Consider the following 15,014-nt stretch of genomic DNA (forward strand, 5'->3'; position numbering starts at 1 on the left):
AGACACAAAATGAGCAGTAAACAGTATTTGTGTGTTATTATACAGTAGGCCATCGTTCATATCAGACCTCTCTACAACTATGCATTTTTCCCTCAAACACAAAAAAGTACAAAACATCTTAAAAGGGTCAAATATCATTTTGTTTGGTGAAATATGAGGTGTATTGATCAAAGCTGAAATGCAAAGATGGATTCATGTGTGAGCAAGTTACTTTGGGTTACACTTCTGGTATCTTTGAGCAGAGTTGTATTTAATCTCTAATCAGGGCTGAACTTGCTGGCTCATGAAATCAGCTTCACATTATTTCTATCTGGTTTAGTGTACAGCAGTGCATTTTTACAATGGTCAAGTTTGAGAACAGAACTGTGTTAAATTCAGAGGTCTGCAAACAAGTCTGTTAAGATGTCAAACAGTAACAGTACAATTTTATCTTGACTTTGAGGTTAGAGTTGGAAATAAACAAAAAGAATCTACAAAGACTCTCATTCACAAAACAGGCATTTCAAGGATGGAAAGTGGGGAGCAATCTGTTGGAATCCAGGCTGCTACATGCCAATATAACTTAGATCAGATATGCACAGTGATGGAACTGAATGAAGACAAAATGGAAAAAAAGAAAATTCAACTGAACAGTAGTCACAGAGCTTCCTTACATTACAGAATTAGTTGAACTGTTTTTAGAAATGATTTTAGTGTTATCAAACTATTATAGTGTTTTGTGTGAAACCACTCAAATGTCCTAGTCATATTGCATAATGTCCCCAAACCACCACAGTCCTCTGGTGTTTTTTTTTGTAAACACAGACATACAATTTCACCAAACTCATTTGCATTTCATAAAGGGAGACTTCCTCTCAGACCACTTCCTCTTAACACTACTTTCCTGAAAATACAGGGGGATCTGGGACATGCTTGGTGTTACGGTGATGAAGCTTGATGTACAGTTGTTAACATTTCGGTCAAATGTCCAATCTAAGAGACAAAAAGAATGTCCAGCATAGTCCAGTTCTCTGCAACATTCCCCCCCGGTAACAGGAGACAAGACAGTTCTTCATGAGTTCCTCTTTAAATCTACAACTCATCCTTGAGTTTAGAGTCTGTTTCTTCCTCCTCTTCCTCATCTTCTTCCTCTTCCTCTTCTTCATCCTCCTCCTCCTCTTCTTCTTTGTCCTCTTCTTCCTCTTCTGCCTCCTCCTTTGCCTCTTCCCTTCTTTTCTTTTCCTCTTCTTCACGTTTCTTTCTCTCCTCCTCTTCTTGACTGTCCTTCATCTTTTTTTCAGCATCCTGTTTGGGCAGAACATGGTAACGACCAGTCAGTGACCAGTCAAATTACTGCCCACCAGTTCCATTAGTTTAGGCATTGGTTATTTAAGGCACATGAGATAAGTACAGACGTAAGCGCATCAGCTAACACTGTTTTCGATAAAACATCATTGTTATTGATAAAGGGGAATTTCACAGATTTTTCAAAATGTTTGTGTAATTAAAGCATAAGACAAAAAGTGTAGACGTAAATCAAGCCATTCAGAGTGATTTAATGTGAAATCATTCTAGAGAAACTTGCGAGTCAGAATTGTTCACAGTGGTGGCGATAGGAACCAGACATTGAGTTTAACGATTCTAAAAGCTCCCTCACATAAAGTTACTACCTGAAATGGTTACTGCTATCTTGCCTGAAACATTGTTGTTTTTTTCAGTAAGGTTTTGGCTTAAAAAAATTCTAAAAGCTATTTATGCATACAGGTAAGCGTATGGAGTTGTAAGGCAAAATAGTACACAAAGAAAACATTATTTTTTTTCCCCCCAGATTTGCTACCATTTTGTGAGTGTTACACATAAAAAACTCAAGACTCATGGAGGGTCACTGGTTTTGGATAGCAAATAAAATGACTATATTTATGTTGTAGACATTGCGACCCCTGGTTCTTATCAACAGCATTGCAAATAATTCAGTAAGTTCTCTACAGTGCAATTTCAGGTCAAACCAAGCTAAACGACTTCATTTACATCCCAGCGATTAAATTTATAAATTTTGACAATTCAGTGAAATTCCCCTTTGATATGGTTTTCAGGTCAGCAGATTTCCATCCCTGTAAAATCCACACTTTTCACAACAAGAAGTCTTGCAATAAGACATAAACAGAAATAAAACTGTTTCAGTTATTTTGCTAACAAATCACAAGTTTTTCTATACAGAAAAAATGTTTTATTTTTGTTATATTTAAAAAAAATTATCTATATTGTATTCTTTAATTTTACTGGTTTCACCTGTAGTTCTTTTATAAAACCACACGGGGGCACTTAATGCATAATATCTTTTTCTCTCACACTTGGAACATTCTAGTGATGGCCAAAGACGTCAAATATTTAAGCAGGCAGCTTGATCACTCACTGTAAGGTCCACAAAACAAGTATTGTCTCAAATAGTACCATACCAAAAATGGAGGTCATGTAAAGACTAGAAAAAAGTTATTGGTTAACTTTTACTCTTTGCACACGATATTAATGTTCAATACAGGCTTACATTTCAAGTTACAAGAAAATATGCTGACATGTCAATACACCATTTTATATCTTATACAGCAGCACTATAGTCTGACATAAGAACATTATCATTGCTTTAACAGTTTGATATTCAGCTTCTCAGCAACTATCTAGTATATTTTTATTAATGTTTGTAGAGTTGAGATGGAAAGTGTCAATGTAATAGGCATGTTCTTTTTGACCAATTTTAATGGTCAAATACTTTTTATCCACTGACCTAAATTTTAAGAACCATCTGCAGCTAAGAACTTACCTTTGTTGCACCCCAAGTCTCATCGCCAACCTCTTCAGCCAGTTTTGGGTCGTTCGTGATTAAAAAGTTGTCAAAAATGGTGCCAGACTTCACCTAATCCAAAAAACAGTAAAGTAAAATATGTCAGCAAATATAAAAAGATTTATTCAATGGCATAAACAAGTATTCTTCTCTGTATTCTAAGAGGAACACTAAGCACAGTACATGTACCAAAAATAATATAAAGGTCTCCTGAATAGACTTTTGTAAAAACAAAAAAAAATATATATATATCTATACATATATATATATAGAGAGAGAGAGAGAGAGAGTTAAATAGCAACCATACCTGCCACAGGTCCAATCCGATCACACCAATGCTATTGTATTTGTAGATCTCAGGATCGGCAGTATACTCAGGATTATCAATTTCAGGATGCACCCATTTTCCCTTGTAGGAAGGATTGTCAATCTGTTTTGGCTTCCATTCACCCTAGAAAAAGGTAAAAGCAATTCACTATGTTTTCTCAAACCATTTCTGCTGTGCCTGTGCTACAGCTCTGAACATAAAAATCTTTTCCTCTACTCAAAAGATATTTTCGAAAATTACCACAGATGCACTGAATACAGTCTTAAAGTGACATTTAATAATTTCTGCACAGAAAACTTGTTGCAGGTTATTTTCACCATTTATAAAGACACTCATTTCAGAGAGGTAGCAGAAAGGTATCTGTCTGATACTTCAAACAAACAAAGACTGTCAAAGACTTTTCAATGCATTTATAGTTAAGTTCTATAATTGAACAGCTGACTTCCAATATTTCATTTGGGGTTTCTTTAGGCCCATTCTAGGCAGAAACTGCCTCATGATCTATAACCAGTCCACATATTTCTGACTTACGTTATATATGCCTTACAAAAGAATTTAAGGTCAATCTCTGCACACTGTCATGTAAAAGTTAACAGTGGTGTCTCTCTAATTATTATATGCCTTATGTACCTTGTATTCAGGGTTAGTAACCATAGGAGGCTCCCATTCTCCATCCATCTCATCGTCCCAGTCATCAGGCTTCTTGGCATCAGGATCAGGGATATTCTCAGGCTTGTCCCAGTCCTACAGAAAACCACAGAAAAACACAACTTTAGAGAAAAAAACAGGTATTTCAGGTGTACCATTTGAGTAGTGTTACGTATTGTCTAACTTAGCAAAGATCACTTAAGCTATACAAAACAAACATGATGCATGGAGGTGAAATGTAAACAACACAAAACTTGATTTTTCAGTCAAGTGGCAAATGAAAAATCCCCTAAACCTCTGATCTCGGTTCTGATGCCTCTTTTTGCTACTACTAATCAGATGCTCTTTTTTTTTTTAAATGTCTTACCAGATCTGTCTTAAACACATTTATCATTGATAAGTTCAGGTTCCATTCAGTTTCGCTCAGCAACCCACCTCGGGTTTCTTGTCATCGGGATCGTCGATCTTCTCCTTCTCGTCCCAGTCCTCAGGCTTCTTGGCATCAGGATCTTTGATCTTCTTCGGTGGCAGGAAGTCCCAGTCATCCTCCAAAGATCCAGACTCCACTTTCTTGTTGTCAATTTTCACTTCATATGTGTTGTCTGGGTTAACAATCAGTGTGTACAAGTGGGAGTGTTCATCATCCTTAACAAAGACACATTGTAAAGATTACTGAAGTGTTTTTTGCAATGATAAAGATAAGAAGATGGAATGAGAAGAATGTGTGTTTGGTGAAAACACTTTGGGACTGACTTTACCTTGCATCTGATATCTTTGTTGATCAAATGATTCTTGCCCTTGTAGTGGAAGATGACATGAACCTTCTTGGTGCCAGGGCCACAGATATCAGGACCTAAAACAGTTACAGAATTATTTTCTTAACTGTCTTCAATTGTGCACTGAACACAAAACATGCTTATACATTCCATAAAATAAGCTTAAGCCTGAAGTTCTCACCAAACATAATGTTGTATGTGGAATCTCCATGCATTTCTTCTTGTTTGAGGTCTGATGGGAACAGCTTAATGTAGCCTCCTCCACAGTCTATACTCTGCTCATGTTTGACTGTAAACTGCACAACTAGCGGCTGGTCCTTGTTGCTGAATTCCTTGAAGCGGGATGAGAGGGCGTAGAAGTGAGCATCCTGGCTGGTCTGGAGGCCTGTGCAGGAACACAAATCACATCTTACTCATGTCTTACTCTATATTTGACAAATAACAGTGATCAACAATAATACCAAACTTTAAAAATTACACCACCTCACAAATAAAGTAATGTGTTAGAACATTAGAAATAGCTTGTTCTGCAGCATCACAGAGTCTACAGAAGATTTTCAGATTTTACTACTGATTTAGTCAATTTCATTAACTTGAGTACAAAGAGTACAACATAATGATGCCATGAACAGGCTGGATTATTTAACTCATATGTCAAAACAGAACAACACAACTTAAAATTACTGATGTGCAATATATAGACTATACTAGTACACTGCTTTTCATTTTTATATTATAGCAATATATTTGACAGATAACAAGCATCAAAACCATGATTTAATTCTAAATAAATAGCCGTGTTCCTGTTGACAAACGGATCGTTTTCTTTTTTCATTATATTCTCTACACTTTACACAAGATATCCAGGACCTGATAGTTAATCATAATGTCCATCATTTGCTGGGTGCTTCTGATTATGATGAACAGTTCCAACATAAAAACAAAATAAACAGTAGGCTAACATTTACAGTATTGTGTGTCATTTTCAGTGAACAAAATGGAATAGACTAATCAAACCAAGCTATGTCAGCTTTGTAAGACATTTTTTTTTACCATAGTGTAGAAGTTATCAGTAAGCATAAATAAATTTACTGTAATAACCCAAACTTAATTATTATTACTGATGCCCTAAAATCGTGACAAAGTCTGAAAATATCGTCATATGGACTTTTATTAGAATCGCCAGTCACAAACATCAGAATCTCAGTATTCAACATCAAGAGAAGCACAAATCTCACCCTTGTCCTTCTCTGCATCACCATAAAATTTCCCAGCAGACAGCACGAACTTCCCATAGTCGGATTTGTGCGTTGATTCCACCCATCGGCTCTTCCAGGCATCTGCACCAAGACAGAAACACCATCCCCAAATAGGTTTACTTCAGAACACCGATCTGCTTGGCACAGTAACATAGGCTGAACTGCTCCATACTAAACGTGCAGTTATAAACGAATCTGAAGTCAGCTTCTTATTCGAATTTTCCCGTTCCACCTTAAATGGTGCAGCAGTTAAGGTGGAACGGGAATATTCGAACAAGAAGCTGGCGAGCAGGAAGCCAACTTAATCCTCGTCAGTTATGATGCAGGTATTCACTGCTGTTTAAACCACCTGCATCCACATTTCATGACCTGGCATGCAATCATACTAAAACGACATCTCATACATAAACGACACTGTGACCTGTTAAAGCGAGATGTCTAACAGAACAGTGAGCGAGCTACGTTAGCAGCTGCAGCGATGCTCTGCTGGCCAGTGACTGGCTAGGTTAGGTTAACTGAGAGAAATGGCGCTAGCTTAGCGAATGGAATTGAGTAAAAGCATCCCAAAAGCTCGGTGCCTAACTTCATAACTATTCCCTACCATACAAACATCCATTTAATGAATTATGTGGCCTGTTCACATATATTTCACTGTATTGTGAGGACGAAAATGAACACGTTACCTCCATCTTCAAACTGCTCTCGGAAATACACAGACGATTCTGCGGTTATTAAGGCGACCGACGTGGATATAACAAGCAAAAACATCACTGTCATTTTTTAAAATGTATGCTTTTATCAAAGCGCCGGCAAAGATACTAAAGAACAGGTCTATTAGTTTGTAAATAGTAACGTTATAACGCCACCTAATACATGCATTAATGCCGGCGATCTCTCGCTAGCGTGCTTTCTAAAATCAATCGGCAATTCTATCATTTGCAAAGCTTCTCCTCTCGCCTCAGAACAGATGGCCTGCGCTCATTGGTCAAGACGCTCAGAACGCGGCGCTCATTGGACGAGTCGACGTGACGGACCCTGACCAATCAGAATATCCTGTGTAAAGAAATAGGCGATTCGCCTTGGCCAATGCAGTGGCCACGCGTTTAACTAGTAGGAGAAGATGGCCTGAGGATGCCGACATGGAGAAAAGGAATCTCAGTAGTAACATACAGTTATCCAGTCAGAAGGTACTGATGTTCTTACAGCAGCTGCTGAATATATTGTTTATACATTCTTCCCTCTAACCATTTAGTGCATGATAATGAAGTTAATGAAGCTGTGCTGTGATGAAAGGACAAAAAGGCATATTCTTATTTAAATAGACATTTTTTTGTGTCTCTGTAACATAAATTGGACCTGAAAAGACCACTATTTTGACCAAGCTCATGTCCAGAGTATCCAAATGGTAAACAAACATTAAAAACAAACAAACAAACAAAATGATATTTCAAGAAATATTTCTCAAGGGCTTTATAAAGTAGGCTGCAACCATAATAAACAACATCCTGATAAACTTTATTATTTTATTAGGGATCCATTCTGATAGCAGGTGTCTGTATCGGGCTGACATGAGTAGAAAATGCTGGTTTGGATATCAGAGGGTAAAAAAGAATGAATCTGATCCAATCCTGTAACAAATCTAGCCTGAAATAGCACGAATGCGATGTTGTTAGCTGTGTATTTTTTTCTGTGGGGTAGTAGTGTTTGGGTAGTTTCAGCATGATAGCCTAATGTTAGATGTTGATGATATTTGAAGTGCTTTAATTAAAAATGGTTCATTATAGAAAAATACATCAGACTGGTACTCGATGATACTCAAGGTTTCAATAACAGTTAAAAAAAAACTGGAATCATGCCATCCCTGTATTTTAGCAAAAACACATTTGGTAACCTCTTATCAAAACATGCACCCCTGATATAAGATCAAGTGAAAATACACACACCTGCATTCTTCATGCACCTTGGAAAAGTTGTGGCCAAAACCAGTCATTTAGCATTTCCATGCTTCAACAAAACCTTGAACAGGGCAATGTAATGCACTGCAGGTACTTTTCTTTGGAGAGTTAGGAAAGTCAGTCACAAAAATGGACAAGGAACAATTTCAAGTCTCAAAAAGAGTTATATTATATGTAACAGTTAAAATTGAACTCTTCACAAAAGGTTTAGCACTTTCAGCTGGTGACTTACTTAACATGGAGAAAATTATACTGACACAAAAGTCTTAGACCTAAACAATGTTTTAAAAAATGTTAAAAATACACATAATAACAATGATAACCTCATTAAGATCAATGTCAGAGTCTTGAATATACAGTATTATTAACTTATTATTTTAACAAACCAGCATGCAAATGAAAATATTTAAAATGAATTCCTCAACAAGATGCTTGCTGCATATCATAACCAAAATTCCTAAACAGGTTAATGCACTTTCATTTAGAATATCCAAGTTACACATCTTTCCAGCATATTTCATTAATGACAATGGCAATGCAAACACTACCATGCAATTTCTTACCAAAAAAAAGAAAACAATGTTATGTCACAACAAAAGTGCAAATTTGAAAGGAAAACGCGTTAAAGGTGCAAACAGTATAACACCTCCCCACAGGTGTTACAGGTGCTGTATTTTTCCTTTTTCATAGCATTTTTAGGAATTTGTTAAGACACAGGCTGGAAAAGCTAAAATAGAGACCACAATAGCAACGCTGGTAAGTGTTGGTCAATCGCAGTGTTGATCTCTTTTGTTATACTCTATGAACATTAAAATAATTTGTTCTGCCTTCATAGTCTCTGTACTGGCTCACATAACATACACATCAGCACATTAAAGTCACAAAGGGGAAAAGCAACTAAAAGATTCCCTGTACTGCACTGAGAAATGGAAAAAGGCAAATTAAATAAATGTGCAATGAAATGCAAAAGAAGTAAAAGAATAGGCATTCACTTAAGGTCAAGGTAAACTTAGTGGAAAATGATCTTACGTAGTTATGTGTAAGTACTAGGCGTTATGTATAAGTACACAGAAGTTATTTCAGTTACAAAAGTCATTGCAGGGCTCAGTGGTGACAAGCACCAATCTCATCAATATTGTATCTCAGTATGAGATGAATAACCTCATGCTGCATGTTCTCCAATATGTACCCAATATAATAATAAACAGCAGTTATCAGCAGATTAAGATCCTAGTTCTTTCTCAATAGACTTCAGCTTTCAAGTATGCCATAGTTGTTCATGTGAAGTTAGTGACTATGTTAGTCTGTTAAGGTAAAAAGAAATTGATCCGTTGAGGGATGGATTTGCAGCCCTGTGCAGAGAAGAGCTTCTCTTCTTTGGGTACATACAGCATGGCTTTAGCCACCTCATCCAGAGTAGCCTCGTCAGGTTCTACACCACGAGCAGCATACGCATCCCGAGCGCACAGTTTCACATGACGATACTCCAGCGGCAAGAATGGCACAAAGAAGTCAATCAGGTGACCTGACATGAGCTCACTCTGGGCAAATCCTCCTGCAGTCAGAAAGAGAGAAAGAGAGACGCAGTCTAGTTGAAAAACAAGAAAAATTACCGTTTTTTAAAAATCAATGTGAATCAGAAATCATGAAGCATTTTTCTTCCATATGGTGACATATTTCCAAGTGAAACATGGTACCAGGGAGCGTCTCTGAGTTAGTTTTTTGATTTCTCTTGATAAAGCAGTCATATGCAAAAAGTTTAGGCACCTTGGTCAAATTATGTTTTTACATTTTTAAAGTGAAAAGAAGTTAACGCATCCTCTACAGAGAACAAACACACAATTACCATTTTTTTAAATGGATTGAACAAAAAAAAAATCGCTTGTGCAAAAGCGATGGAACATTTGATATTTTAAGATTTTTTTCATTTTTACAAAATACTGGAGAAACAAAGTAGTCCTAAAATATAAAATGTGCCATAACTTTTGCACAGGAAACATTTTTTCTCATAATATTAGGAAAAAAACTTTGAAAAAAATAGAAAATGGATCATACAAATAAATAAAAATAAATCAGCAAATAAACAAACTGTGCACTAGAATTTGCAGAAAATTGTTATATTTAAATTTCTATAGAAACTTATTTTCACTTAGAAAATCAACAATGTAATTCGACTGAAAGTATTCAAACTTTTGCATATGGCTGTAAGCGGGGATGGTGGGAGGGGGAGGTTACACATGATATTTATTAATAGTTTTCCCATGTGCTGGTGCATGGAGATTTAATCAGGTTACATTTTAAAGGTGGTCAAAAGTCACAGATTACAAGAAAACAAACCCTCTGTTTTATAAATGATATGATGAATGCTGCTTAATATGACCAGACACTTTAACTAACAAGAAGAAATTTGGATTTCATGTTGACTTTAAATGTGAGAGCAGGTACCTTCAGCATCCATGGATTCTGATCGTAGTCGATGTTCCAAATCCTCCATACCAATATCTTCTCTGTTCTGTCCTGAGTGCCAAAAGTCCAGAGCTACTTCATTTATAGCAGCACCACCAATATTGCTATAGAAAAAAATGAAATAGATTAAAATAGGTCCAAATACATGATAGTCATTTTGGGGTGTTTTTTTTTTAGTGTTTTTCTTCCCGACACGTCCCTCAGCCTCAGTTTCAAACCAATGCTGAGGAAGATAAAAGCTCTTTTGGCAGAGTGTGAGCACATCTATAGCATTTGCTTTTAAAAATTACAGAATTATAAAAAATGTTTATTAATTAACAAACATGCATCAGTAGCAAAAAACAATCAGGTGTTGTTTTGTGGTAGACATGTCTGAATGGGTTAAAATTTTACTGGCACGGTGATCTGTTAAAAGGTTAAAAAATGCAAATCCTCAGGCTTTGCAATTTTAGTTGCCAGAATGTAAAATGTTATGGCCAGAGACACAATTTTGACCCCTGCTTCCCAGCATCAGTTGTTTTATGTTTTTATCCCATATTAAGCTTTTCTTTAAAAAAAAAAATAATAATAATCAAGGGTGCTATTTTCCATGTTTAAGAGTGTTCATCAATGGAACATACATGACTGTGTCATATATTTAGAATCAGCCTAATTGTTTGAGTGTAGCAAATCTGCTCTCATATCTTATATAATAGCTCAAGTAGTTCCTCTTTGTTACGATGCAAGGGTATGGAAATTGCAACACTTTGCCATATGCAAACTCTGCCCTTGTGCCATTTCCATATCTGCCCTCATACTACTTACTAAACAAATTTTTACTTTTAATTTTTTTTTAATTTTAACTACAAGGCTCACTAAATTTCCCTACAAAGCATCCCACTGCAGAACACAGCATAAAAAGTCTATTAGTTTCATCCAAAGCAGTATTTTTTGGAGTTAAATAAGTATTTTTTTGTATTTTGAAAACTATGTTTTAGGCCAAACACTTATCTAAAAACTACTGTAAAACAATGTCTCATGCATCAAGCAGCTTTTTCATAATCATTTCATGTAATCATGTAATAGCTTTCTGTGAGATAACTTCTAGAAGCATTAAACGTTTCGAACTCATTGTTATCACCACCACTGTGATACCCAAGTCTGACTTGGCTAGTTTCTCTTAAATAGTGCATTTCACATCAAATCATTCTGAATAACTTTATTAACATCTTAATCATTTAATTATGATATATTTTAAATAAGTGGAATTCCCCTTTTACTCCTTAAGACACACCAACCTGAGGAACAGGAATATGGCTCTCCTGTAGCTGACCCCATCAACATTATCATAGTGGTCCATGTAGGGCTTGATCGCATCTATAAGACCAGGGTGCAATTTCTCTGCCTCATCAAAGATGAAGAGAGTCTGTGGGCAGCGGAGCACCATGTCTCTGATTGCCTCCCTCAGCTGGCCCTAAAACACACATGCACACACACACACACACACACACACAAGCACACAAAAGCACACAAAAATGTGACTATGTGTTTTGATAATGTAACAACACAGTGCTGAAAGTATTGATATAGTTTTCAAATCCCACATATCACAGAATCACATTATAGAGATGCATTCTACAAAACACTATATGCATTCTGGCTGCGAACAAAATCATATGGAAAGAATTATATGGAAATCTATGTATGGGATTAGCTGCAACTTTATTGCAGTACTTAAAAAAATGAAAACAACCAATTTTACTTTTCCATGTATAATTCAAAATGTACACACTATAGAAGTTTGGCCAAATGTAGAAGTTACATGGGGTTTGCTATTGTTTTTATCTATATTTATTTTATTTATATCTGCGCAGAAAGGCACTTTGTATTATTGTAGTTGTTTGCAGCAGCCATTACTTTTTCCTTTTGAAATATTTGAAATATTGTTTACACAATGATAAAATTATAACAGCCACTCATGATCACAAACACATACAAGAAAGAACATACATTCACATTTTCTGCAACATAAAGGAGATAAAATAACACTGTTTGCTATGTGAAGTTTACTTGGCATCCAGGTCAGTTGCGTAACTGTATCAAACAGGTGATGCAATCTAGAACGGATCCATTCAACACGTGAGACCTGAACTACTGCCTGTGTTCCAAGAACTATTTACTTTTTTGTGTTTTTTTTTCCCACAGAACTTTTTATCCAATCAAGTGTCAAATTCATGCTGGCACTTTGCTTACTTGGCTACAGAGGACTAAAAGAATGCATGAACATATATACATTTAGCATAAAAGCAGTAAAAGGTCATATTATGGACCTTAGCTCATGGTAATCATGACCTAATGTCCATGCCAAGTGCTCTGCTCACCTTGTACACGTCCACCAGTCTTGTGTGTGGAAAGTGGAACGGAGCAATGAACAGACGCACACACTCGCTCTTCACTCCGTCCCGGTACAGGTTGTCCGCAACCATCCGGGCCACAAAGTTTTTGCCCGTGCCGGACCATCCATGGAAGGAGAGGGTCAGGGGCTTGTTGGACTCTGGGTTATTGATAAAGCCTTGAATAGCTTTTAGAACCACAGACTGAGCCAGGTGCTGCCCATGAAGCTTTAGCTGTAGATCTCGCTCAAGACCTAATTGTGCACACAAACAATACACAATCTCAAAAACATAGTATGATATTTATACATAAATACACACACACACACACACATACAACCCACCCACAAATGTGTGTGTATGTATGTATATATATATATATATATATATATATATATATATATATATATATATATATATAATTCCATGGTATACGTGTGATTGGGATGACAGGGGCGCCATTTAGCTTTAGTCTATGTAACTCCTAACAATTACATTTTTTTCTATTTTTCAGAACAGAATCTTAGAATGCATGAAGTTAATCAATTGAAAACGCTCTTTTACAAAGTTTCTTTGCTGACAATGCTTTAATTGATGATATGGTTTAAAGTAACAGGCCTGAGGTTTTTTTGCAGAGAATTAGCAAATACAAAAAATGTGGTTAACTAGCATCCATGCTAATGACCTGAGGACATCGAGGAGGTTCTAATTATTTACATTTCAAATAAATAATTCACTTTCACTATATAATTTGGGTAACTCCCAAACTCCCAAATTGACATCATTCATCAATATAACGATCTGAAAACAGAGGGGAAAAAAAGAACGAATGTACTGTTCTTCTTCCCATGATCCTCAGGAAATTTGCATAACGTCATTTTGAACATGTGACACTTAGAATAACAGGGTACATTTTTCATTATCTTATAACTCATGAAATGGACCCATGCAAAAGTGATTTGTTGATTATATTTAAAGGTAAAGTGAAATTATTATGAGCTGGGACAGGCAAAAATACTGTTTTCTAAGTGCTGTTAATGTTTGAAGTTAGATTTATCTGAACATCATGCACATAGGCTGTTGTGAACACAAATGGCACCCCATTTGTGGAATCACCCACACATAAAAAGCAATAAACTGACCATGTTCCACACTGTGTACATACGACAGACTGTTACTTATTCATTTGAAAATAAGTGTTTGTTTACCTGTGAGGTTATTAGTAATTCTGCAGTCGCCTGAATCACAACACTGTCCCAGGCTGCAGTACCAAGCGGTCATCATGCCCACGTAATCTTGAGAAAACCAGGACCAAACGTCCCCAGTAGGCACTGAAGAGAGCACGAAGTAAATATGAACATCTGCAGTAATGTTCAGCCTGATGAAAAACTAAGAGCAGTGTATTTTATATTCTGGTAGCTGGTCATATCTGGTTTCAAATGGTCTCATCTGGACTTTGAAGATCATTTGCCAGGGTCTTATGTCATCTAAGATGGTTCTGGAGAGTTTAGTGATGCAGCCCTTCTGGAGCATCTGAATACTGGAGCTAGGTGTGTTGGATATGAGCTCTACAGGGCCAGGATTATGTACCCAGGCTGGTAAATCAGTTTTGGGATGCTAGTAGCCTAATCCTAATCTAACATACCTCATTTACGTAATGACGGCTTTCGGGAACATCTGAACTCTTCAGGACCAGGTTTGGGTTCCCCTTATCTAAATCGTTAAACTCAAACGAAAATACCCACATGCTGGTTAAACAGCTCCAGCCCGTCAGACTTGTTGCCCCCCCCACAACAGGGACGTTTCATTTAGGAAACACTTCGGAAAATGCTTTATAATTATCACTTTTTCAAACGAAAACATGCCATTTAAATCTATTACTCCACAACTAGGCTTTTCTCTGAAGTCCAGCGGTTTATGCAGCCAACACTGGTTAGCTAACCTCGTCAGGCTGGAGAGCTGTGCTCCCACTACTCCTCTGCTGATGCCGAACCAACACAAATCAGATTTTACCTAGGCAGATTTAAGCGAAATCAAATACTTCCGTACCTTGTTGGCTCGTATCGTCCTGGTTCGGCTGACACTCTCCCTCCCAGACATGACAGTAAAGGTAATTGAAGTAGTAGGTGGAAACATTAGAGATGCTCTCAAACTGGAAGAAATCCGCTTTAACCGAGGCCGCCAGCAGCGCGGACAAAATCAATGAGACAATCATCAGGACCGGTACGACTTCAGTCTATCTAATGAAAACAGCAACCTATAATTCTTTTTTATTCCGTCCATCCAGCCCACCCGCACAGGCCGCTGTTTGAGCTCGAGTGGACGTAAAACCGTACCATCAGTATTTACCCTGGCCAGGGAACTACAGCACGTCACATCCGCCATTCCCAGA

The 15,014-nt window shown here is 36.9% G+C and overlaps 2 protein-coding genes across 2 annotated transcripts; both read right to left on the reverse strand.

Moving 5' to 3' along the window:
* Positions 1–10: 10 nt before the first annotated feature.
* calr (calreticulin) lies at positions 11–6,774 on the reverse strand. The gene is made up of 9 exons (XM_036579211.1): positions 6,513–6,774; positions 5,809–5,910; positions 4,752–4,955; positions 4,553–4,647; positions 4,230–4,439; positions 3,777–3,890; positions 3,126–3,269; positions 2,798–2,890; positions 11–1,284 (listed from the first exon to the last, which is right to left on the reverse strand). Exons 1-9 carry the CDS (start codon positions 6,604–6,606, stop codon positions 1,072–1,074), a joined length of 1,269 nt encoding a protein of 422 aa, XP_036435104.1. The 5' UTR covers positions 6,607–6,774; the 3' UTR covers positions 11–1,071.
* Positions 6,775–7,928: 1,154 nt separating this feature from the next.
* On the reverse strand, positions 7,929–14,994 carry tor3a (torsin family 3, member A). The gene is made up of 6 exons (XM_036579212.1): positions 14,672–14,994; positions 13,831–13,953; positions 12,611–12,876; positions 11,528–11,703; positions 10,230–10,354; positions 7,929–9,339 (listed from the first exon to the last, which is right to left on the reverse strand). Exons 1-6 carry the CDS (start codon positions 14,835–14,837, stop codon positions 9,092–9,094), a joined length of 1,104 nt encoding a protein of 367 aa, XP_036435105.1. The 5' UTR covers positions 14,838–14,994; the 3' UTR covers positions 7,929–9,091.
* Between the last annotated feature and the right edge of the window lie 20 nt (positions 14,995–15,014).

The sequence above is a fragment of the Colossoma macropomum genome, unplaced genomic scaffold, assembly GCF_904425465.1.
Source record: "Colossoma macropomum unplaced genomic scaffold, Colossoma_macropomum, whole genome shotgun sequence".
Classification (NCBI taxonomy): domain Eukaryota; kingdom Metazoa; phylum Chordata; class Actinopteri; order Characiformes; family Serrasalmidae; genus Colossoma; species Colossoma macropomum.